Genomic DNA, 27,737 nt, shown 5'->3' with positions numbered 1-27,737 from the left:
GAGGTCAAGAGTTTGAGACCAGCTTGGCCAACGTGGCAAAATGCTGTCTCTACTAAAAATACAAAAAATTAGCTGGGCATGGGGGCGCACGCCTGTAATCCCAGCTACTTGGGAGGCTAAGACACAAGAATCACTTGAACCCAGGAGGCAGAGCCAAGATCATGCCATTGCACTCCAGCCTGGGTGACAGAGCCAGACTCCATCCCCACCAAAAAAGCTGGGGGGGAAGGGGGATTTATGAAAGGGAGTCCAGGTAGAAGTAGGGTCCCTGAGAACACGTCAGTTTGATAGGAACATGTGGTCACAGGCAAGTGAGGGGCGCTAGAGTATGCTAGTTCACACCACTCAGTCCCTGGAGACTCATTAATCATTATTAAGCTAGGCATTGTCACTTATAAGCAAAATTATTACCATGGGATAATGATAAATACAATGATTTTCCTATAATAACAACCAGGAGGAAAAAAAATTGAAAAGAAATCATTCCATAAAGAGCCAGATAAGCACTATTTAAAAGCAGTGTCATACATGGTTGAGTATCTGCTTGGAAGTACTAACTCAAACATAATCCCAGTCTTAAACTAGAATATGCAAATAGTACTTGTGTTAATGCTAAAAATGTTCTCCAGAAATCTCTTATTGAAACACAAGGCTACTTGAGGGGTAGTCCAAGAAAGATGAGAAAAGACCAATTCCAGCAGAGAGAGCAGAAAAGTATTCTCAGGAAAACAACAGCTATTTATCATAAGTAGAAGTTTCAAGTTTGTACTTGGGTTCCCTGTTGGGCTATAAAATAAATGTTCTCAGATTCACAAGTTTGAGATATAGAATGACAGCCATAGAATTAATGTCAGGTGTTGAAAATGAATAAAGCAAAGAAAATGTATCCCTTTTATATAAATATAATACAGCATAGAATGTACTGAGTTAATTTATTCATTTAATTAGCATTTCCTGAGCACTTACAAGACATATGACTAGGTGCTTTGGAGAAGAAACATAATATAGGACTCAATTTTTTTGTGTGTCCAAAAACTTCTAAGCTATCTGGAGAGCTGTTCAGAGCCACAAAGTAGATGAATAAGCCTAGCTACTAAGTTACAGTGTTCACAGTGGAGAAACTAAGCTTTCTGTCACATCATTTAATTCAGCCTAATTAACCAATTAGTCTTGGAAAATATAGGTGACATCCTCAAATCCATTGGACTTATCCGTCATTTGAATATGGAATCGAAAAATTGCTTGGGCCAGGTGCAATGGCTCATGCCTGTAATCCCAGTATGTTGGGAGGCTGAGGTGGGAAGATCACTTGAGCCCAGGAGTTCGAGACCAGCCTGGGCAACATGGCAAAAACCTAGTGTCTCCAAAAAAAATTTTTTTAATTAGCTAGATATGGTGGCGTGTGTCTGTAGTCTCAGCTACTCAGGAGGCTGAAGCTGGAAAATCGCTTAAGCCCAGGAAATCAAGGCTGCAGTGAGCCAAGATGGTGCCACTGCACTCCAGCCTGGTCAACAGAGTGAGATCCTGTTTCACAAGATAAAGAAAAAAAGAAAAATTGCTTAGGGATACATATATAATATTCCCAAATCAACTCCCAAATAGTATCTCAGCCAACAGACAGAAGAAATAGCCAGAGGTCTTTAACAGCTTGACTTGAACAGATAAAGAAGAAAATCTGTTCTTCAGAGAACTCTCTGGGGAGAAAGCCCAAACAGTGAGTATATATTCTGTAAGAAGCTTCTCATCTCACCTACATTTGCTCAGCAGGTCCAGCTAAGAGAGGTCTGAGAGCTCTACTTATGCTTCATACCCAGGACGCTGGGAAGTTTCTTTTCTGTTAATTAATTCAATCAACAATATACATAAACATGTGTATAGAAGACTTTGGGATACACGAATTCATACAAATAGTGAAGATGCCCACCTCACCCTTAAGAAATGAACAATCTAGTCCTAAAAACAAGATATGAAAAATGTTAAAAACAAATAATATAAGAAATACCAAAATGGATATTAGATACTGCCACATAATACATCATGGAGAAGGAAAAAGGAGAACGGGAGAGAGGAAACCAACACTGGAGTTTCCGGTGACAAAAGGACAGGGTAGTAGACTAAATTCTGCAAGGAGTGAACCAAAAAAAATAAATAAGTAAATAAATAAAATAGGACAGGATAGGAAGAATAAGGAGTAGGAAGAGCAGAAAAGTAGAGAAAGTAGCTAATAAAACCCACGTGTAAAAGAAGAGACGGCAAAATTCACACAGCATCTCAATGTGGGAGACAGGAAGAAAATTCACACATATCACAGCAGGGTAGAAAGGGGAAGTGCTATGGGAAACTGGAAAATAAACACATAATAATAATGCTAGCTATGCTGATGAGAGGCTGCAGAAGATCACTGTGCCTCACATAATGGGAACAGTTATAACTGGAAGTGATGGTTATAGCCAACTGGAAGTGCTAGGTTTATAAACCATAGCCAGGATTATGGCTAACACACTGGTATGGAAAGAGACTTGCATAAACCATTTGTAGCTGACTCTGTACACTGCATGTGTAAAGAAGGCAACAGGTGCTCTCAGTCTCATATCACTGTCACTGTAAGAGGGAATAAATGAGGCTTATATAATCTTGAGAGAGAGGCAATCAGTGAGAAAGAAACATGACACTATTGGCCTCCTTCTGTTTGAAGCCCAGTTATCCCTCAGCTTTCAAGACACCATTATATCCTGGCTCTTCTACCTCTCTGTTTAATCCTTTTTTGTCCCCTCATTTAAATGCTGCCACTCTCCAGCTTCTACCCCAGTCCCTTTTCTCACCATACACATCTTATCCCTAAGCATTCTCCTCCTCACCTATGGCTTCAACTGACCAAAATATTTCTCCAAAGCAGACTTCTTCCCTGAGTGCCGGCTTCAGGTTTCTAACTATCTTCTGTACCTCTCCTCCTTCCTATCTGTCCTATAAGAATCTCAAATATAAGACTGTCCATAACTTATATTAATCCTCATCCTACTGAATGGCATACCACCCACCCCATCGTCCAAGCAAATCTTTTGGTTCTACTTTCTGAACACCCTCTATTCATCCTTTTCTATGTCTTCTGCTATTGTCCTAGCCCCAAACCTCATAATCTTTGCCTTTAACTATCACAATAATGGTCCTATAGGAAGCAATATAGGCTGAGTGCAGTGGCTCACACCTGTAATCCCACAACTTTGGGAGGCCAAGGCGGGAAGATTGCTTGAGCCCAGGAGTTTGAGATTAGCCTGGGCAACATAGCGAAAACCCCATCTTTACAAAAAATAAAAACATTAACCAAGGTGTGGTGGTACATGCTTGTAGTTTCCACTACTCAGGAGGCTAAGGCAAGAAGATTGCTCGAGCCCAGGAGTTAGAGGCTGCAGTAAACTATGATCATACCACCATGCTCCAGCATGGTTGACAAAGTGAGATCCTGCCTCAAAAAAAAAAAAAAAAAAAAAAAAAAGAAGCAATATACTAAGAGCCCAGAGGATTGGAAATGTCTCCCCATAAAAAAAATAACCATCCCTATGTCCCTCTGAGCTGCACTATAAAACATGCAAATCGATTTCAGTTCCGTTTCAAATTTCACAGCAAATTTCAGTACGTTTTCTCATTCAGCCCCTTCATGTCCACCTCTACCTTCCAAAAAAACAAGCATAATCTTCTGAGAAAGGAAGACCTTTATAGATAAGGAAACTAGTGCCCTATGAAACTAAATGATTTGCCTAGTCCTTCAATATATTCTATACTTTTTTCCCCTTTTCTAGAACAGGAACACAAAATTCCTGAAACTTAAGGAGACAAAAGAAAGAAATATCAAGTTTTTAAAGCCAAAGTTTAATTAAAATCATAATATACTAAACTTTGTCATACACGAGAAACTCTACTAATATTTATTCATTTTAATTAATTGAATATAGGACATTTTACTCCATAAAGCAAAAGGATTATAAGCACAGAAATCTTCAGCCTCTAAAACAGATGACTTAGGCACACACAAAGATACAGTCTCTCACATGCATGGCCACATTCCTTCAAAGAGCCTTCTGAGAATCAAAGAAAGATGAAGTTTAATGTCATGCTAAGTCTGCTGTACTCTATTCTAATTCTGGCCATTGAGAAAATCTGCCTATGTAGTATTTGCACCAACACAAATCAATTGGGAGTTTAACTGCATTATCATTCATCTCCAGGAACAAATTACAAATCCATGAGAAAACAAAACTGCACTTGTGCTTCACGTACCATGAACCTCACTTATTTCTGTAACTCCTCAGTTTTCAAAAGAGTATTTAACAGTGCCAGTACATTTTATAAATCTCAAAAATACACAAAATCTTCTAATTGTTTCATCCAATGCAATTTCCTTTAAAAGATTATGAAATATGTAGGCACACTGCTGCTGCAAAATACTTACAACATGAAATCCTGTTCCCAGGAAGGCTGATCACCACGAACTGCTACAGTTGTGCTCTTCACATTCTGTACTTTCAGGGTCACATATGTGTTAAATTTATCTTTGAAAAAATACAAAATGGAGACAGAATACTTAGTGCTCAGATTGTTACCCAATCTCACAAAGTCCTTGGAATTAAGCAATATAGAAATTAAAGTATTACATGTGCAGGAAAAAAATAAGCTATATATTGTATAATATAGCTTCATTCAAGACACAGTAGAGTTGCCAAAATAATAAAACTACATACTATCTTCAAGAGCATAATCTAAAATACTGTTTTTTAAATTTTAAGAAATTTTATGTATGACCCAACAAATATGCATACACACACACTCAAACTGAAACAGGTTCATGAATGCCAAGATATGATACATTGATATTTCCTATTCTAATTTATTTAATCTATTACAATGTTAATCCTAACCTACTAAGTTAATTACATAGCCTACTTGCCGTCTGGGGGGAAAAATCCAAATCTAATTGACCTGCTAGGAAAGATAAGGTACATAAATTTAATAAAATGTAGAAAGAGATAAGTACCACAAGGAAAAAAGAAAAAAGTGATAAAGAACTGCAGAGCTGTTAATAAGGACAAAATTTAAGGAAAAATCTTCACAAACAAATTAGATTTCAATCTTGATCTATTCAGTTTGGCCTAAAGCACAAATTACATAAAAAGAAATCTTTTTTTTTTTTTTTTTTTTTGAGACAGAGTCTTGCTGTGTCACCCAAACTGGAGTGCAGTGGCATGATCTTGGCTCACTGCAACCTCCACCTACCAGGTTCAAGCAATTCTCATGCCTCAGCTACCCAAATAGCTGGGATTATAGGTGCGCCACCATGCCCAGCTTTTTTATTTTTTGTAGAGACAAGGTTTTACCACATTGGCCAGGCTGATCTCGAACGCCTGACCTCAAGTGATCTACCCATCTCGGCCTCCAAAAGTGCTGGGATTACAAGGATGAGCCACCGCGCCCAGTCAAAAAAAGAAATATTATCAGAGTTGAGAAAAGGAAATTCTCTAACCTGAGAGTTGAGTACTAAACAAGTTGATTACTAAACAAAGGTGGTGGCCTGAAACTTCAGACTCAGGCGTCTCACCTAATTCTTACTACAGCACATTTGGCACTCGCCTCACTACATCCACATCAGCCATGATTGGGGCAGTGAATTGAGGGTTTGCTTTTCTATGTAAGAAATTAATCCTAATTTTATACAATGAAAAAATAGCAAACTATCACTGACTCATCGAACTGGCAAACATTGCTTAACATGATTACCTAATGTTAGAGAAAATATAAGAAAATGGGACCCATTATACACTTTAAGCTGAAGGTAAATCTTTCTTTTAAATATCATTTAAAATGCTGTAGTTTTATACTTATCAACATGGAAAATTTACAATTATATTAAAGATATATGAGGATAAAAGCCTATACAAGGAGAATCTCCATCCATATCTACTAGTGGTAGTGCAGTAGGCCACTGAGCTATGTTTTATATCACATTATTTTGTACTCCACCCCAACATCCAATCACACATAGCTGACCAGACCAAGAGTAAATAACCCAAGAGCAGCCAATCCATGAGCTGGCCAAAAGCTGAAACAAACCTGATTTCCTCTCAAAAGATATTAAATAGGGTAAAAGGATAAATACTGACAACTGGTGGTTGGTGCTGAAGCTAAAAGGAAGAGGTATAAATTCCATTGAGGCAGCTATTACCGGTGCAAGATGGGTAAGCATAGACAACCAGCTGGGAGCGAAACAACAGAGCAGATTCTCAGAAAAAAAGAGCCAGCAGACAGAGAAAGATAACAACCTTTAAAACAAGAAACTGCTCAGAAACTGCTTTCATTACTGTTGTACCCAAGGTCCAGTTTTTCAGGTTTTCCTGGGTTCTCAAGCATATTCACACATTTCCAGTAATCCTCCAGCTCCCCTCCCTTCTTCCCCAGCAGTAACCAGAGGAAATCTTCCTAATATGACAATCAAAATTGAGGAAATGCATATTAAAATAAGGAAATACCATTTTAAATCTTCAGACAAAGATTTTAAAGTTTCATATCGAATGTTGATAAGGATTTGGGAAAATAAATGTTCATAAACTTTTGGTCTCGGTATATATAGTAAAAACTTGCAGAAGAAAAATTTGGCAGGAGTTATCAAATTTTAAAAATATATATATATACACTTTTGACCCAGCAATTCTACTTCTGAATCTAGTACATAGACACATTTGCAAAAGCAAACAATGAGAAGTGCACATGAACATTTATTCTTTATAATGGCAAAAAGTTGGGAACCTAAATATTAATCAAGTATTAATCAATCAGGGACCTATTAATCCGGGTACAAATCTACAACAAAATTCTGTACAGCACCTTAAAAGAATGAACCAGACACACACATACATACATACACACACACACACACACACACACTCTTTCATGATGTGTTGCTGGGGGGGGGAAAGCAGGTTGCATAAGATATGTTTCACATAGTCTATTTGTATATTTTAAATTTTATATGACCCAATAGATACATATACACACACTCTTTTTTTTTTTGAGACGGAGTCTCGCTCTGTCGCCCAGGCTGGAGTGCAGTGGCGCGATCTCGGCTCACTGCAAGCTCCGCCTCCCGGGTTCCCGCCATTCTCCTGGCTCAGCCTCCCGAGTAGCTGGGACTACAGGCGCCCGCAACTGCGCTTGGCTAATTTTTTGTATTTTTAGTAGAGACGGGGTTTCACCGTGGTCTCGATCTCCTGACCTTGTGATCCGCCCGCCTCGGCCTCCCAAAGTGCTGGGATTACAGGCGTGAGCCACCACGCCTGGCTACTCACACTCTTAAGCTGAAACAGGTTCATGAACTGCAAGACATGATACACTGATATTTCAATATTTATCCATTACACACCAGGGCCTGTCGTGGGGTGGTGGGCTGGGGGAGGGATAGCATTAGGAGAAATATCTAATGTAAATGACGAGTTAATGGGTGCAGCAAACCAACATGGCACATGTATACCTATGTAACAAACCTGCACGTTGTGCACATGTACCCTAGAACTTAAAGTATAAAAAAAATTTTTTTCCACTAATTGTCAATATTTATCCTTTTATACTATTTCAGACTTTTTTCTGAGAAAATGTCAGAAAAGGTATATCAAAACCTCTAAATATATAATTATTATTGAGAAGTAGAATTGGGTTAGCCAAGAGGTAAGAAAACTAATTTTTCACTAGATTAATGATTTCATGAATTAATTTAGTGAAGTAATGAATTAAATTACTGAATTTGATCAATGAATTAATAACTTTTTAAAATTGCTTTGAAATAACAGCAAATACAAGAGGAAAAGACATAATAGAAGGCTGGCCTTACCTGGTGAACCCTGGAATTTGGCCCTTTTAACTGCAAGAGAAAAAAGAGGATACCATGAAGAATGTTTCCAAGTTCATTTTACTTAAGCAACATTTATTAGGCATTATGTACCAATGTTCAAGTTAGGTTTAGATTGTTAAATCTAAAACTGGAGAAAAAAAGCTGAGACTTCCGATTAAAGCTTGAAAGGCAGAGAGTCAGACGAGCCCTTAAAAGTCTATCTAATCTCATATCCAATGCAAAAATCTCTGTTCCAGGTTCCTAACAACAAGGTGGAGAGATCTAAGTTACTCCTGCGGAGACAGCCAGTTTCATGTGAGGTGTCTTCTGAAGGTTTAAGTTACAAATGTTCCTTATTTAAAACCCATGACCTTACACCTGTGCTTTGCCAGGGGCTCTTGGGCCTTTGACCACAGACTGAAGGCTGCACTGTCGGCTTCTCTACTTTTGAGGTTTTGGAACTCGGACTGGCTTCCTGGCTCCTCGGTTTGCAGATGGCCTAGTGTGGGACACCTTGTGATGATATGAGTCAATTCTCCTAAAAAACTCTCCTTCATACACACACACACACACACACACACACACATTTTTCTCCTATCAGTTCTGTCCCTTTAGAGAACCTTGACTAATACAGGTTCTTTCTGGGGCAGGGGGAACCTTGTAATCTACCAAGGCAGTGGTATTTCAAGCTTGAGCATACATTAAAATCACCTGAGGGTTGTTAAAGCACAGAATGCTGGGCCACATCACCTTGGTTTCTAGACTCAGTGGAGTGCAGCAGGACCTGTGAAACTGTATTTCTAACAAGTTCCCATGTGATGTTACTGGCATTTACTGGCTAAAGAACCGGGATGCTGGTAAACATTCTACAGTCTGCAGGACAGTTCTCCAGAGCAAAACCTAGCTTATCCTGCCACCAGTGCCACCCATCACTGCATGCCACCTGGAGGTCTAGAGACTAGCCTATCAAGCCTGCTGCCACCACTAAAAGCCACACATGCTGCTGAGTGGTGCAAGGACTGACACACCACTGCTACCACCGTCAACTACTCACACGTCACCCAGGGGATCCAAGGACCCATCCACTTGGTCGGCCACTGGCACTGCCAGCACCCAAGCATACCACCTGGAGGCCCAAGGGAGCCCAAAGACTGGCATTCCTAAAATGCCACTGCTACTACTGATTCCAGAGGACCAGCCCATCTGGCATATCAGTCCCCAGCAAAGTCTTGTCACAGCCTCCACTAACAATTGCAGCCTACACCACTGAAGAGCCAGGAAACTAGTCTGAATAAAAGTAAAGAAATCATACAGAGACTACACTACTGCACCCACCCAGAAAGCCAAAGCACCTTCTCCCAGCAACAATATAGATACATCTACAGAAAAAAAAGCCTTTCCCTAAAAAAGCCAATCCATAACATTAAAAGAAGGAATTATTACAACACATACACAAATATCAATATAAGAAGAAAAGAAACATTCAGCCCGGCATGGTGGCTCACACCTGTAATCCCAGCACTTTGGGAGGCCAAGGTGGGTGGATCACTTAAGGAGTTCGAGACCATCCTGGCCAACATGGGAAACTCCATCTCTACTAAAAATACAAAAATTAGCTGGGTGTAGTGGCGCATGCCTGTCATCCTAGCTACTTGGGAGGCTGGGGTGAGAGACTCGCTTGAGCCCGGGAGGCAGGTTGAAGTGAGCTGAGATAGCACCACTGCACTCCAGCCTGGGTGACAGAGTGAGACCTGTCTCAAAACAACAACAACAATAAAAAACAAGAACACAAGAAACCTGGGCTCTTCTTGTCTTTTTCCAGTTCTTAGAGGAAAGGCTTTCAGCTTTTCCCCATTCAGGAGGATGTAAGCCATGGGTTTGTCATATATGGTCTTTACTATGTTGAGGTATGTTCCTTTAATGTGTAATTTTTTGAGAGTTTTTTTTTTTTATGATGAAGGGATGCTGAATTTTATCAAATGCCTTTTCTATGTCTATTGAGATGATCTTACAGTTTTTGTCCTTCATTCTGTTGAGGTGATGTATCGTATTTATTGATTTGTATATGTGGAACCATCATTGCATCCCTGGGATAAATCCCACTTGATCATGGTATATTATCTTTTTGATATATTACTTGATTTGGTTTGCTAGTATTTTGTTGACGATTTTTGCATCTGTGTTTATCAGAAGTATTTGCCTGTAGTTTTTTTTTTTTTTTTTTTTTTTTTTTGGTTTGCTTTTTTTTTGTTGATGTTTTTTGCTTTTTTTTTTTTTAGAAGTTTTTGCTTTTTTTTTTTTTTTTTTTTTTTTTTTTTTTTTGCTCTGCCATTGTCTGGCTTAGTAGAAATGTCCCACTTTCACGACTCTCATTCAACTTAGTACTGGGAGTCCTAGCCAAAGCAATCAGGCAAGAGAAAGAAATCCAAGGCAACCACACTGGAAAAGAGGAAGCCAAATTGTCCCTCTTTGCACATGACATGATCTTATATATAGAAAAACCTAAAGACTCCAATGTGTGTTTTTAACTCTTAGATCTGATCAATAAATTCAGTGAAGTTGAAGAATACAAAATCAACTACAAAAATCAGTAATAATAACTAGCTGAAAAATAAATCAAAAAAGTAATCACATTTACAATTGTTACAAAAAATATTCAATACCTGGGAATAAATTTAACCAAGGGTGAAAGACCTCTACAACAAAAATGACAAAACACTGATGACAGAAATTGAAGAGAACACAAACAAATGGAAAAACATACTATGCAAATAGGTTCTAAGAATATTGTTAAAATGACTGTATTATCCAAAGCAATCTACAGATTAAATGTAATCCCTATCAAAATACCAATGCTATTCTTCACATAAATAGAAACAACAATCCTAAAATTCATATAAACCACAAAAGACCCTGGATAGCCAAAGTAATGCTGAGTAAAATGGACAAAGCTGGAGGTATCATGCTATCTGACTTCAAAATACACCATAAAGCTATAGTAACCAAAACAGGTTACTACTGGTATAAAAACTGAGACACAAGTCAATGGAATAGAATAGAGAACCCAGAAATAAATCCACGTATTTACAGCCAACTGATTTTTCAACACAAGTACCAGAAAAACACAGAGGAAAGAATAATATCTTCAATAAATGGTGTTAGGAAAACTGAATATTACAGAAGAATGAAACTGGGCACCTACCACAAAAATCAACTCAAAATGAATTCGAGAGTTAAACATAAGACCCAAAACATTAAAACTACTAGAAGAAAACATAAGGGAAACACTTCAGGGCATTAGTCTGGGCAAAGATTTTATGGCTAAGACTTCAAATGCATAGAAATAAATAAAAATAGGCAAATGGGACCCTATAAAACTAAAAAGCCTTTGCACAGCAAAAGTAACAATCAATAAAGAGACAACCTACAGAATGGGAGACAATATTTGCAAACTATTCATCCAACAAGGGACTAATATGCAGAATATATAAGGAACTCAAATCAAGAGCAAAAAAAAAATCCCATTAAAAAGTGGACAAAGGATCTGAAGAGACATTTCTCAAAAGAATGGCCAACATATATATGAAAAAAATGCTCAGAGTACTAATCATCAGGAAAATTGAAATCAAAACCACAGTGAGCTATCATCTCACCCCAATTAGAATGGCTATCACCAAAACCACAAAATATATGCTGGCATGAATGGAGAGAAAAGAGAACTCACATACACTGTGGACAGGAATGTAAATTAGTACAGCCCTTATGGAAACCAGTATGGAGATTTCCCAAAAAAACTAAAAACAGGCCGGGCGCAGTGGCTCAAGCCTGTAATCCCAGCACTTTGGGAGGCCGAGATGAGTGGATCACGAGGTCAGGATATCAAGATCATCCTGGCTAACACGGTGAAACCCCATCTCTACTAAAAAATACAAAAAACTAGCTGGGCGAAGTTGCGGGCGCCTGTAGTCCCAGCTACACAGGAGGCTGAGGCAGGAGAATGGCGTAAACCCGGGAGGCGGAGCTTGCAGTGAGCTGAGATCCGGCCACTGCACTCCAGCCCAGGCGACAAAGCGAGACTCCCTCTCAAAAAAAAAAAAACCACTAAAAACAGAACTACCACGTGATCCAGCAATCCCATTACTGGATATTTATCCAAAGGAAAGGATGTCAGTATATCAAAGGGATATTAGCATCCCCATGTTTACTGCAGCACTATTCATGATAGCCAAGATATAGAATCAACCTAAGTGTCGATCAACAAATGAATGAAGAAAATTTGGTATATACACACAATGGAATACTATTCAACCATTAAAAAAAGAATGAAACCCTGTCATTTGCAGCAACATGGATGGAACTGGACAGCATCATGTTAAGTGAAATAAGCTAGGCATAGAAAGACAAATTTTGCATGTTCTCACTCATGTGAGAGCTAAAATAAAGGAGATCTCCTAGAGGCAGAGAGTAGAATGATGGCTACTAGATGCTGGGAAGGGGGAGAAGGGCGGTGAAGAGAGGTTGGTTAATGCGTACATACAGTCATATTGAAGGAATACGTTGTAGTGTGTGATCACAGACTGGGGTGATTATAGTTATCAATAATTTGCATATTTCAAAATAGCTAGAAGAAAAGATTTGAAATGTTCCCAACACAAAGAAGTGATAAATATTTTAGGTGATGGATATCCTAAATACCCTGGGTTGAGCATTATACATTGTATGCAGGTACAGAAATATCACATGTACCTCATAAATATGTACAGTTATTATGTATCCAAAAAATGGCCTTCCCGTCTGGCCCCCAAAAGATGGTATAGAAGCATGAACCATCTTATCCTTCTCTGAGTATTTATATCTTGCTTGACTCCCATGTGCACATGTGCATGTAATAACAATATTTATATGTATTTTTTCCTGTTTAAAAAATGCTATTTACAACAGCATCCCCCCAAAATATTAAATTATTGGAATAGATTTAAAAGAAGAAATGTAAGGCCTGTAAGTTAAAAACTACAAACACTGAGGAGAGAAATCAAAGAACTAACTAAATGAAGAGATATACCATGGTCAATGTTTGGAAGACTCACTATTGTTAAAATGACAATTCTCCCCATATTAATCTACATATTCAAGAAAAACCCAATCAAAATTCTAGCAGACATTTTTTTTAGATACTGACAAGCTGGTTTTAAAATTTATATGAAAACGCAAAGGAACAGAAGAGCCAAAAAACATTTTTGGGGGAAAAAGGATGTTGCAGTAATTATATTACCTGATCTCAAGTTATATTATAAAGATACAGGAATTAAGACAGTGTGGTAGTGGCATAAAAAGACATAATGATCAATGAAAGAAAACAGAAAGTTCAGAAACAGACCCACACACATATGGGTCAACTGATTTTCAACAAAATTGTCAAGGCAATTCAACTGAGGGAAAAGATAATCTTTTTAACAATGTACTGAAAAATTTGATATTCATATGCAAGTGCATATACATATTTGCTTATTTTATCCTTACTGTACACAATATGCAAAACTTGAAATGAGGAATAGGAATAGAACTAAATGTGAGAGATACAACTATCAAACATCTGGAAGAAGACATAGGAGAAAACCTTAGTGACCCTGGGTTAGATTTCTTAAATTGTATGCAAAATGCATGAAGTTTAAAAGAAAAAAAATTGTACAAACTAGTGCTATGATTTGAATGTGCTATGATCTGAATACCCCATGACAATCAAAACGAAAATGGACTAATGGGATCACATCAAGTTAAATATCTTCAGCACAGCAAAGGAAACAATCAACAAAGTGAAGAAACAACCAACAGAATGGGAAAAAGTAATTTGCAAACTATTCTTCTGACAAGTGATTAATAACCAGAATATATAAGGAGCTCAAACAAGTCAATAGGAAAAAAATCTAATAATCCAATTTAAAAACAGACAAAAGACTTGAATAGATATTTCTCAAAACAAGATGGACAGGCCAGGCATGGTGGCTCATGCCTGTAATCCCAGCACTATGAGAGGCCGAGGAAGGTGGATTGCTTGAGCTCAGGAATTCCAGACCAGCCTGGGCAATGTGGTGAAACCTCGTCTCTACCAAAAATACACAAAATTAGCCGGGTGAAGTGGCATGCACCTGTGGTCCCAGCTACTCAGGAGGCTGACGTGGGAGGATCACTTGAGACTGGGAGGCAGAGGTTGCAGTGAGCTGAATTTGCTCCACTGCACTCCAGCCTGGGTGACAGAGTAAGATTCTGTCTCAAAATAAATAAATAAATAAAAATTTAAAAGACAGACACACAAATGGCAAACAAGTACATGAAAAGGTGTTAAACATCAATGATCATCAGTGAAATGCAAATCAAAACTACAATGAGGTATCATCTCACCCCAGTTAAAATTGCTTTTACCCAAAAGACAAGCAATAAGAAATGCTGGCAAAGATGTGGAGAAAGGGAACCCTTGTACATGGTTGGCAGGAATATAATTATTAGAGCCACTATAGAGAACAGTTGGAGGTTTCTCAAAAGACTAAAAATAGACCTACCATATGATCCAGCAATACCAATGCTAGGTATATACCCCAAAAAAGGAAATCAGTAAATCTGCACTCCCACGTTTACTGAAGCACCATTTAACAATAGCCAAGATTTGGAAGCAACTTAAGTGTTCATAACAAAAATGTGCTATATATACACAATGGAGTACTATTCAGCCATAAAAAAGAATGACATCCTGTCACTTGCAACAACATGGATGGAACTGGAGGTCATTGTGTTATGTGAACTACACCAGGCACAGAAAGACAAACTTCACATGTTCTCGCTTATTTGTGGGAGCTAAAAATTAAAACTATTGAACTCATGGAAACAGCAGAACTACCGATAACAGAAGCTACTGGAAAGAGTAGTTGGGGGGGAAGTGGGGATGATTAATGGGTATAAAAATATAGTTAGAATAAATAAGATCTAGTATGTGACAGCACAACACGGGAACTACAGTCAATAATAATTTATTGTACATTTTAAAATAACTAAAAGTATATAATTAGATTGTTTGTTAAACAAATAAAGGATAAATGGTTGAGGTGATAGATACCCCATTTACCCTGATGTGATAAAGCACTGTATACTTTTATCAAAATATCTCATGTACCCTATAAGTATATACAAGTATTATGTACCCTAAAATTAAAAATTAAAGAATACAAAGGGGAGAACGAATAAAAATATATATTCAAATTTGCTTATACCTGCATAAACAAACTCTGCTAAAGACAAAACTAGTAATGATGAGTTATTTATACAAAAAGACAAAATTAAGCCCTTACCTCATGCTAACACAATTATGAATTATAAATGGATTAAATATCTAAATGTGACACTAAAGCTTTAAAACATTCCAAAAAATAAGAGAATGAATATCTGCACGATAGACAAATAGACAAATACACACATTTTAGAATAATAATAATCCTAAAAGGAAGGAATGCACACCAACTTTGAGAGTGACTACAACTTGGGAGAGATTGAGACAATAAAGAAAATTTCAACTTTATCCACTGTATGCTATTTTTTAAAATCTTGATTAATGTAACAAATCATTAACATTTGTTAAATCAAGGTGGCAAGTACATGAGTATGCAATATATTATTCTCTGTTCTTTTTAATAAGTTTGAAAATTTAAAGAAAACAATGTCTTCACTTTTTTTTTTTTTTGGAGACAGGGTCTTGCTCTGTCACCCAGGCTGGCATGCAGTGGTACAATCATGGCTCACTGCAGCCTTGACCGCCAGGGTTCAAGCAATCCTCCCGCCTTAGCCTCCCAAGTAGCTAGGACCACAGGTGTATGACACCATACCTGGCTAATTTACTACATCTTAATGTCTTAATTTAATACTTAATTTAGGAGAGCTAAATAATTAAACATGAGGCCAAAGTACGTAAGAAAGCGGCAGCCTTTTATTGCAAATATGCACACACTCTCAGGCGAGGTTCTCCGGTCCTCAGGTATGGGGCCAGGGAAGTCACGCTGGCCTCTGCCGGCGGCGGACCTTTATGCATTAGTACTGGAAGCTGGGCGGGGTGGGGGAGGGCGGGATAAGGGCGTGATAGGGGCATCTCCGTAGGCCTGGCCGGGTAAGTTTCGGTTTTCTCAGATCGACGTCACATGGCGCATGCTTGGTTGGTCTGCACTTTCCCGGGTGTGGGAAAGTTGGTGATGAAGAACCCGGAAGCAACAGGAACTGTGCCATCTTGTTCACCTTCCTCCATCTTGTCCCTTCTCCCTCACCCAAACACTTAATATTCAAATACCCACTGTTAGAAAACAATTTTTGTCTATACCTTACTGTTTATACACTGGTTTTCTACAAATGTAGCAAGGTACTGAAACTGGTGTGCTATCTGCCAGCCATGAGTCAAATGACTTCTCCTAATGGTGAAAGCAGGGAACAACCAGGGCAAAGGCTCTGCACTCAAGGGACCAAAGAAGGGACCTCCATCTGGTACCACTAGCCACTCTGCTGCCAATGAGGTTTCTCCCCAATGTCGAGTGTACAGAAATCTAAGGCCATCAGCCTAACACACACTAAATATATTTGTTCTATAGAATTTTTTTAATTTAACCATGAAGAAAAATCTAAACTCTCCTCCGGATTTTGATTCTCACTCAGTTCCCTGACGCTATGAAAAATAAACACGAATACTGGCTGGGCACGGTGGCTCACACCTGTAATCCCAGCACTTTGGGAGGCTGAGGCAGGCATATTACCTGAGGTCGGGAGTTTGAGGCCAGCCTGACCAATGTGGGGAAAAGAAAAGGAAGATCAGACTGTTACTGTGTCTATATAGAAAGAAGTAGACATAAGGGACTCCATTTTGTTCTGTATTTGAGATGCTGTTAATCTGTGACCCTACCCCCAACCTTGTCCTTGCAAGAGACATGTGCTGTGGTGACTCAAGGTTTAACGGATTTTGGGCTGTGCAGGGTGTGCTTTGTTAAACAAGTGCCTGAAGGCAGTATGCTTGTGAAAAGTCATCACCATTCTCTTAATCTCAAGTACCCAGGGACACGTACAATGCCAAAGGTCGCAGGGACCTCTGCCTAGGAAAGCTAGGTATTGTCCAAGGTTTCTCCCCATGTGATAGTCTGAAATATGGCCTCCTGGGAAGGGAAAGACCCGATCATCCCCCAGCCTGACACCCGTGAAGGGTCTACGCTGAGGAGGACTAGTGTAAGAGGAAAGAAGCCTCTTGGCAGTTGAGATAGAGAAAAGCATCTGTCTCCTGCCCGTCCCTGGGCAATGGAACATCTCGGTGTAAAACCCGATTGTATGTTCTGTTTACTGAGAAAGGAGAAAACCTCCTTAGGGCAAAAGGTGGGACTTGCTAGCGCAATGCTGCTCTTTATGCACTAAAAAGGTTTATGGAGATGTTTCCATATGCATATCAAGGCACAGCACTTTTCCTTAAACTTATGTCACAGAGATCTTTATTCATATGTCTTACTGCTGACCTTCTCCCTATGATTATCCTATTATCCTACCACATCCCTTTTTCTAAGATGGTAAAGATAATTATCAATAAATACTAAGGGAACTCAGAGATCGGAGCCGGCATGGGTCCTCTGTATGCTGAGCACCGGTCCCCTGGGCCCACTTTTTTTTTCTCTATACTCTCTCTCTGTGTCTCATTTCTTTTCTCAAAAGTCTCTCGTTCTACCTAACGAGAAACACCCACAGGTGTGGAGGGACAGGCCACCCCTTCAGACCAACATGGAGAAACCCCGTCTCTACTAAAAATACAAAATTAGCCAGGCGTGGTGGTGCATGCCTGTAATCCCAGCTACTCAGGAGACTGAGATAGGAGAATCACTTGAACCTGGGAAGCGGAGGCTGCAGTGAGCCAAGATCACACCATTGCACTCCAGCCTGGACAACAAAAGCAAACCTCCGTTTCAAAAAAAAAAAAAAAAAAGAAAGAAAGAAAAAGAAGAACAAAACAAACACGAACATTAACTCTGTACATTTCTAAACTGACCACTTAACCAGATGTGGTGGCTCACGCCTATAATCCCAATACTTTCCAAGGTCAAGGTGGGAGAACTCCTTCAGGCCAGGAGCCTGAGATGAGCCTGGGAAACATAGTGAGGCCCTGTCTCTACAAATAAATAAATAAATAAATAAATATTAATTTTAAAAAAATAAATAAATAAATAAAAATGGAGCCTGGGAGGCAGAGGTTGCAGTGAGCCTTGATCACGCCACTGCACTCTAGTCTAGGTGACAGAGCCAGACTCTCTCTCAAAATTAATAAATAAATGTATTGAGCTGTATGAATCAGATCAGCTTGGACACCCATATGTCCTTTTTCACAGGTAATCTTCTAACAGATCTAGACTCACACAAATAAGAGTTTTGAAGAGTCAAATTAAAATAATAATAATAAAATAATAATAGTAGCTGCCTGTCAGCTACAATCCTATGTTGCTTCTTGCCATCCCATGAAGTACATTTTTCATTGATAAGTCTTCTAGTCTTCTAGTGTGTGGACATGTTACCATTTTCGTTACTTCTTTGGCCTTGACTCTTAGGACTAGAAATCATCTATTTCAGAGAAAACCTGGTAAGAGAAAGAGCCTATCTCACAATATATAACAGAAAGTAAAAATGCCAGATACTCATTGCCCAGACTCCCTTACAGATTATAATTTTTTCTTTCTTTCCATACCTAAAATCTTTTTTTTTTTTTTTTTTTTTGAGGATCTCGCTGTGTCACCCAGGCTGAAGCGCAGTGGTGCAAACACAGCTCACTGCAGCCTCCACCTCCAGGGCTCAGGCTCCTGAGTAGCTAAGACTAAGTACCTGCCACCACGCCTGGCTAATTTTTTTATTTTTTATAGAAACAAGGTCTCATTATATTGCTCAGGCTGGTCTCAAACTTTCAAGCTCAAGTGATCCTCCCTTCTCAGCCTCCGAAAGTGCTGGGATTACAGGTGTGAGCCACTGCACCAGCCTTAACTATTTTCTGATCTTATTGCATAGGCTAGGACTGTCTGTAAACTATTGAATGTAAGTAATGATAGTAGGCATCCTTGTATTGTTCCTGACTTTAAAGAAAATACTTTTAATAAATATTGACTATGATGTTTGCTATGTTTCTTTAAAGCTTATTTTGAAATAATCAGAGAGAGTTGCAAAAATAGTACAGAGAGGTCCTACGAACCCTTCACCTAGTTCCCACCAATAGTTAAGTCTTACATAACTATAGTACAATATCAAAAAGAAAAAACCTGATGTATGTGCATAGTGTCTGTGCTATTTACCACATATGTAGACCCATGTTACTATTGCCACAATCAAGATGTAAAATATTCCACCACGAAGATCTCCCGCCTGCTACCACTTTATAGTCATACCTACACCCTCCCTCATCATCCCGAACCACTGGAACCATTAATCTGTTCTCCATCTCCATCATTTTGTCATTTGCAAAATATTATACACATAGAATCATACAGAATATGACCTTATGAGATTGGTTTTTTTTCCACTCAGCATAATGCCAAGTTGTTGAATGTGTGTCACTCACATAGTTGGATTATGTTTTTATATCCACTCTGCCAATTATCTTTAAATTTTTGTGTGTAGACTATTTACATTTAACGTAATTATTAAAATATTAGGGCTTAAGTCTGACATTTTATTTTCCGCTTTCTTTTCCTTGCCTTCCTGTGGATTAAATATTTTTCAAATTTCTAGTTTATCTATCATTAATAGCGGCTAACCGGAGTTAGTAAAGGGGAGGACCCATGGTCTTTCCATGGCATGTGGCTAGAGTAGAGTGGTTATTGTCCAAAAGTTTCTGTCTTGCTAGATTTCCTCTTTCCCCATCTTTTAAAGAGAAAAGGCTGTTCTTGGCTTTCTTGGGGTGTATATTCCCATTGTCATTTCTGACTAAGTTGCCAGTTGATCCAACACCCATGATATATGAGGCAAACAAGCAAGCAAGCCCAGGGAACTCACTGCTATGTCATTCCATGGGTTGTGAAACCCCTAGCTGGTCTGTCGTCTTCTCTTTACCTTTCAAACTCTTCTTGTGTTTGTTTTACGTACAGTGTCCAGGGTTTTGAGCTATACTTAGCAGGAGCAATACAGAACAATCCATCCTGGTCCAGAAAAGAAAGCTCCCTTTTGAATTTGCCATGAATTTTTATCATGAATGCTGACTGAATTTTATCAAATGCTTTTTCTGCATCTGTTGAGATGATCCCAGGATGTTTCCTCTTTAGTCTGTTAATGTTATGGATTTTAGATGATTAATAGATGCATTAACAGATTTTCAGATGATAAACCACTCTTATTCCTAAAATCAACTTATCTTGATAATGCTGTATTATTGGTTTATATAAAGCTAGATACATTTTAACAATGTCTTTAAGACTTTTGGTCCTTTATTTAGGCTTGAAAATGGCCTTAGTATTTCTTTACAAAAATATTATTGTCTGGTGATAGTAATATTAAATTACTATCATCATAAAATAAGTTAGGTAAAGTTCCCTCTATTACTATTAAAACTCAGGCTCACAGACACCAGGAATCAGAAGATGCTAACAGGCAAATGCTGACTTTAGCACCTGCTCATCTGTTTTCTTATTGTTTCTGGCCTTTCAAGAATTCAACTATGTAGGAAAAAAATTGTTTCATTTTGTCCCTGTCAGTAGTGTATTCAGGTGTACTAGAATGAGAATAGTCTCCTCAGAAAACTAGCTTGTCATAGTCCAGAAAATAAAAACCCTACCCTTGAAATTATTACATCTGAATTTTAACTAAACCACATCTCTAAATTCTTCCCAGAAAAAAAAAACACAACCTTAGACTACTTTAACTACAATCTCTACTTTCTGCTTTACATCCTATTGTTGTCAGGAACTTTATTTTCATCTTGCTTGTAAAACTGTAATATATTAGACACAATTAAAATTATAGTAGTTTTATAAAGTATATTTATTTATCTTTTGGTTTGTTTTTGCGACAGTCTCACGCTGTCACCCAGGCTGGAGTACAGTGGTGAGATCATGGCTAACTGCAGTCTTGACCTCCTGGGCTCAAATAATCCTCCCACCTCAGACTCCCCAGTAGCTGGGATTACAGGCGTGTGCCACCACACCTAGCTAACATTTAAAATTTTTTGTAGAAACAGGGTCTCACTACGTTGCCCAGGCTGGTCTCAAACACTTGATCTCAAGCGATCCTCCCACCCTAGCCTTCCAAAGTGTTGGGATGATAGGCATGAGCCACCATTAAAGTACATTTATTTACATTTACTCATGTTTAACAACTGTTTTACTCAATAGTCTTTCTTGTATCTCAATCCTTCCTTCTCATTTCAATTTCCCTCTTCCAGAAGCAACTGTGATAGACTGTTCAAAATTTTTCACTTATTCAACAAATACTTACTAAATGCCTACTATGTGTCAAGGATTGTTCAAGTTACTAGAGATAGAGCAGTGGAGAAACAAAAATCCCTTTCATCATTGAGCTTACATTCTCACATTTTTGTCTGAAATGTCTATTTTACTTTCAATTTTGAATAATTTAGCTAGTAAAAAATTTCTAGATAGACAGTAATTTCTCTCAGGATCTCTATTGTTACTCTTACAGTCTTAAATCAATCTGTCATTCGTTTGTGGATAATCTGTCTTTTCTTCTAATTAACTTTACGAAGTCCAGCCATTTCTCATTAAATATTGCCTCTCCTCTCTTCTCCTTTTTCTCTCCCTAAAGAACTTCTATTAACTATGTTGGACTTTCTCATTTTATCTGCAATGTCACTCAGCCTCTCTCTTTCTCCCTCTGTTATATAATGGGCAATTTCTTTCTAGTATACATTCAAAAATTCAGTAATACTCTTAACTTGTTTAACTTTTCCCTTGAGTTTTTAACTTTAATGACATTTTTTCTATTAGTATTTTTTCTTTTTAGTTCTTTTCCAAATATACCTAGGTTTTTTTTGTTTTGTTTTGTTTTGTTGTTGTTTGTTTGTCTGTTTTGAGACAGAGTCTTGTTCTGTTGCCTAGGCTGGAGTACAGTGGTGCGATCTCTACTCACTGCAACCTCTGCCTCCTAGGTTCAAGTGATTCTCCTGCCTCAGCCTCCTCAGTAGCTGGGATTACAGGCATGCACCACCACGCCCAGTTAATTTTTGTATTTTTAGAAGAAAGGGGGTTTTATTGTGTTGGTCAGGCTGGTCACGAACTACTGACCTCAGGTGATTCACCCATCTCCACCTCCCGAAATGCTGAGATTATATGCATCAGCCACCGTGCCCAGCTCGTCCTTTTTCTAAATATAGTATCCTTACGTTTTCAATTACTTTTTAAACGTCTATAATCATTTCATACTCATTTTGATTTATATGCAGCTGGCTATCACCAGTTAATGAAGGTCTGATTATGTTCTATGTCATGTATCATGGCACTCTGGTTGATTTTTTTTTTGTAGGTTTTATAATTTTGCATTATGAACTCATATAAAGTATAGCTCTATCCACAGAAATTTGTGTAACCTGATGTGAGAGTGTGGCCCAAAGTTGTTTTCTAGCTTTGGACTGTCTTTTTGGGGTAGCTTCTTGGCTTAGGGATTGCTGAACCATGTAAATCAAACAAATTTGAATCTCAGACTTTCATAAGAACAAGTCTATGGTTACGAATACTCAAGTCAGACATTTTTTCCCCCATCCACCCAGAACTCAGACTACAATGAATAAACTTGCTTTTCATCTTCCCGTGAATATCTTCTAGGCCAGGCTTTAACTGAGCATATGACCCTTTGAGAATCCTAGCTTTATGGAAACAAGGATCTTATTTTCAGCTATCTGACTCATTACCTTGTCTCTTGTCACCAGGAAGCCATTATAACCTATGTCTTTATGGTAAGAATGCCTTTGCTGCCTTATGTATTAGGTCAGGCTGCCTTAATAAGACAACATAGATTGAATGGCTTAAACAACAAGAATTTACTTCTCGCAGTTCTGGGGGCTGTAAAGTCCAAGATCAAGATGCCAGCCCATTTTGTCCCTCAGTAAGGGCTCATACTTCCTGGCTTGCAGATGGCTGCCCTCTCACTGTGTCCCGATACCAGATGCAGGGGAGACAGGGAAAGGAGTACAAAAGGCCTGGTGCTGTTCTTATAAGGGTACTAACCCCATCATGAAGGCCCTACCCTCATGATCTCATCTAAACCAAATGACCTCCAAAAGGCCTCATCTACAAATACCATAACATTGGGAGCTGGGGCTTCAACATAGGGATGTGGTGGAGGGCATCACAATTCAGTCCAGCTTATGAAGAGAACTGAATTTATACATACCACTTAGGGCACTGCCCTGGAACACAGCACTCAATATATAGTGTGTTATTTCCATTTAACTTAACCTATACAGCCACTAGAAAAGGTGGGTACTATCATTTCCCCATTTTGCAGGTGAGAAACCTGGAATGCAAAGAGGCCTTACCCAAGGTCCCACAGCTCAAGGTCTGGAACTCAAATCTAGGTGTAACAGCATAAATTAGCTGGGCTATTTCTTAGGGGGTGGGAGGCTATTCCACTAGGAGTAACAGGTCATTAACAACTGCTCCTCCACCATCTCCCATGTTCTTAAAGCATTAGTTCTTTAATTCTTTTCCATTTTAGCCCACGGGAGAGCTGCCTTACTTCCTTGGGAGCTAAATTATATCCTTGATGGATATTTAATATATTTGGTTAGTATCTCTAAGCTTTTGCAGTACAAGGATTTGAGGTCATGTAGTTTATAATATTCTGCCTTTCATGTTTTCATATCTCATGTGGCTTTATTCTTAACTATTTTATTTTTTTGAGACAAAGTTTCACTGTGTCACCCAGGATGGAGAGCAGTGGCACAATCTCAGCTCACTGCAATCTCCACCTCCTGGGTTGAAGCGATTTTTGTGCCTCAGCCTCCTGAGTGGCTGGGACTATAGGCACACACAAAAAATTAAAAATAATTTTTGTATTTTTAGTGGAGACAGGTTTTCACCATGTTGGCGAGGCTAGTCTCCAACTCCTAGCCTCAAGTGATCCGCTAGCCTCCGCCTCCCAAAGTGCTGGGATTACAGGCGTGAGCCAGCATGCCTGGCCTATTCTTAGATATTTTATACTTCTGTGCTACTGTGGATGGGATATTTTTTTTCTCTTACTTTTTGTGACAACTTATTACTAATGCATAGAAGTTATTCTTACAGATTGCTCTGATACCTTAGGGTCTAACTTCATGCAAAAGTGAAGCAGTCTTCCAACTAAGCTCAGGTTTTTTAGTACATGTTAGCTCAGATATTTTTATCCAAAGTATACAGATAAGGTTTTAACTCAGAATAGCTATACTCAAAGCTCTTAATTTATTTCCATTATAGAAAGTACATTACTGGCTGGGTACAGTGGCTGATGCCTGTAATCCCCCCACTTGAGAGGCCAAGGCAGAAGGATCACTTGAGCCCCAGAGTTCAAGGCCAGCCTGGGCAACATAGTGCAGCCTCAACCTCCCAGGCTCAAGCCATCCTTCCACCTCAGCCTCTGGAGTAGCTGGGACTTCAGACATGCACTACCACACCCAGCCAAAATTTAATAAAATAAACTTTTTATTATAATCTTTAATAATACTGCTCTACAATGAGTTTTATGATAAACTGTAATGATGAAGGACAGAGAAACAGACATTCTCATACACTGCAGGTAAACGTGTAATTTGGAAGTCTCTAGGGAGGGCAATTTGGCAGAATCTATCAAAAGTCCTAAAAAGCACTGACCTGTGCTCTCCCAGTACTACTACTCACATTGCTATACTTGCACAGTTGCAAAAAATAAAGATACTCATTGTAATCTATTTGGCAATAGTAAAATGTTAGAATCAGCCTAAATATTCAATAGAAGATGAGTAGATAAGTTAAAATACACCTACATAATGACATACTATGCAATAAAAATAAGGCAGATTTATGAGTACCCACATGGAATAATTTCCAAAATACATTAATGTGAAAACACAAATCATACAGACTTAAGACCTGACACACACACACATGATAAAAGGTGTGCATAGGATGCTACCACTTACATTTTCCAAAGTGAAGACAGGCACACATATGCTTTTAAGATAAAAACTCTAGAAGAACATATAAAGAACCTTGTTTCAGTACATGCCTCTCTCCAAGGACAACTGAGAGGAAGACATGAGAAGATTTACTTTTCACTGTATATCCTTTATTCTTGCTTAAAATTATCATGTGAATATATTATGTGTTTAAAACATAAATAGGATGCTGACTTAAAATATTTCAGCTTAAAATGACTTTTATATTTGCCACACAAAACTGCCAAAAACAATTTTAAAACTTCTCCCAAGCACAGTATTGCACTCCTGTAGTCCCAGCTACTTGCAAGGCTGAGGCAGGAGGATTCATTGAGCCCAGGAGTCAGTACAGCCTAAGCAACATAGAGAGACTCCATCTCTTCAAACAAACAAACAAACAAACAAACCACTTCTATGGGGCATTGCAAGATTTCTGCAACAATGACCACTAACAAGAGTCCATCAAAGGTAAGTTTATATGCCAGATGCAGTGGCTCACAGCTGTAATCCCTTTGGGAGGCCAGTGTGGGCAGATCACTTGAGGTCAGGAGTTCAACACCAGCCTGGCCAACATGGTAAAACCCCATCTCTACTAAAAATACAAAAATTAGCCAGGCATGGTGGCACATGCCTGTAGTCCCAGCTACTCGAGAGGCTAAGGCATGAGAATCGCTTGAACCCAGGAAGCAGAGGCTGCAGTGAGCTGAGATCGTGCCACTACACTCCAGCCTGGGTGACAGAGTAAGACTCTGTCTCAAAAAAAAAAAAAGATAAGTTTGTAAAACAAGGAATGGTTTACAATAATTTCAAATGTCAGCCCCATGAGTAGGAATAAGTCAAACAGTGTAGCAGTGCCAGTAAATAAAACTTTCTGTGATGATGAAGGAATTCTGTGTCTGCACTGTCAACTATAGTATCCACCAGATTTATGTCGCTAATGAGTATGTGAAATGTGGCTAGTGTAACCGAGAAAATGAATTTTTAAATTCATTTAATTTTAACAAATTTACATTTAAATACCCACATGTAGCTAGTGAAAACTATACTGGACAGGAAACTATATACAAATTGAGTTGAGGAAATGGTAAGCAAGTGTGCATGGATATAAGTCAATTGCTCAAAATATGGAATAAGGTCAATTTTAAACATTTATTAGGAAGTACTTGTTCTTGAAATGCATAAGGTAACCAAATGCTTTTTAGAGGAAAAAAAAAATTTTTTTTTTAGCAACTGAGTCTTTCTTTGTTGCCCAAGCTGGTCTTGAACTCCTGGGCTCAAGCGATCCACCCACCTTGGCCTCCCAAAGTGGTGAGATTACAGGCATGAGCCACCATGACTGGCTGAGAAAACTGTTCTTATTGCCGTGTGCTTAAAGAAAGGGTAAGGTACCTAAGGAAAGTATTAGTCCACTAGAAGGGAAAGATAACACTAAAAATAAGGTTTTCTTACTGTTAGCTCAAATGTTAGTCTGGGAATAATTAAATAAGTAACAAAATTTGTCATGTAAAATGGAAATAGAATGAAGAATGATGTAGGGAAAAGAAGCGGGTAGAAAAGGGAATAAAAACAGCAGCAATGTATAGAACTGCCAAGTTTTCTCAAGATTCCTCATTTGGCTGGGCATGTGGCCCATGCCTAAAATCCCAACACTTTGGAAGGCCGAGGTAGGTGGATCACTTGAAGTCAGGAGTTCAAGACTAGCCGGGCCAACATGGTGAAACCCCATCTCTACTAAAAATGCAAAAATTAGCCGGGTGTGGTGGTGCATACCTGTAACTCCAGCTGTTCCTGAGGCTGAGGCAGGAGAACTGCTTGAATCTGGGAGGTGGAGGCTGCAGTGAGCCAAAATCACACCACTGCACTCCAACCTGGGCGACAGAGCAAGACTCTATTTAGAAAATAATAATAATAACTAAAGTGGAAGGGAGGCTGGGCATGGTAGCTCATGCCTGTAATCCCAGCACTTTGGGAGACTGAGGCAGGCAGATCACTTGAGGTCAGGAGATCAAGACCAGCTTGGCCAACATGGTAAAACCCCGTCTCTACTAAAAATACAAAAATTAGCCGGATGCGGTGGTATATGTCCATAATCCCAGCTACTCGGGAGGCTGAGGCAGGAGAATCGTTTGAACCCATGAGGCGGAGACTGCAGTGAGCCGAGTTTGCACCACTGCACTCCAGCCTGGGTAATGCAACAAGACCCTGTCTCAAATAAACAAACAAACAAACAAACAAACAAACAAAGTAAAGTATAATGTCAGGGAGACATACTGTTAAGTGAGAAAGTTATAGATAATTTTCATCATTTTGTGAAATACGACACTTTTATTAATCGCAAGGTGGATAAACAGTGAGAAACAGATTTTGTAAGAGAATTCCAAGTAGTAAAGTCAGTAAGGATCATAAATTGGAAAGTCAACGAAAAGCAACAAAAATATTCCTTGAAACTATCAGTGATATGGTTTGGATTTGTGTACCCACCCAAATCTCATGTCTAATTGCAATCCCCATTGTTGGAGGTGGGGCCTGGTGGGAGGTGACTGGATCATGGGGGTGGAGTTCTCATGAAAGCTTTAGCCTTTAGCACCATCCCCTTGGTGCCATTCTGGTGATGGCAAGTGAGTGAGGAGTTATGAAATCTGGTTGTTTTAAAAGTGTGTAGCACCTCCCAACTCTTGCTCTTGCTCCTGCCATGTAAGATGTGTC

The 27,737-nt window shown here is 38.8% G+C and overlaps 1 protein-coding gene across 6 annotated transcripts in view; it reads right to left on the bottom strand.

Moving 5' to 3' along the window:
* Nucleotides 1-27,737, bottom strand: part of UNC13B (unc-13 homolog B) — a 232,897-nt gene that overhangs the window by 163,297 nt on the left and 41,863 nt on the right. For all 6 annotated transcript variants that reach the window (XM_031654840.1, XM_009188557.4, XM_009188558.4 and 3 more), the window contains exons 2-3: nt 7,874-7,903; nt 4,448-4,547 (exon numbers count right to left, since the gene is read on the bottom strand). In XM_031654840.1, coding sequence (XP_031510700.1) covers nt 4,448-4,547; nt 7,874-7,903 — 130 coding nt within the window. The remainder of the gene's footprint in view (nt 1-4,447; nt 4,548-7,873; nt 7,904-27,737) is intronic.

Source organism: Papio anubis, chromosome 13 (genome assembly GCF_008728515.1).
Source record: "Papio anubis isolate 15944 chromosome 13, Panubis1.0, whole genome shotgun sequence".
Lineage (NCBI taxonomy): Eukaryota > Metazoa > Chordata > Mammalia > Primates > Cercopithecidae > Papio > Papio anubis.
This window is presented reverse-complemented; position numbering and strand designations above follow the sequence as displayed.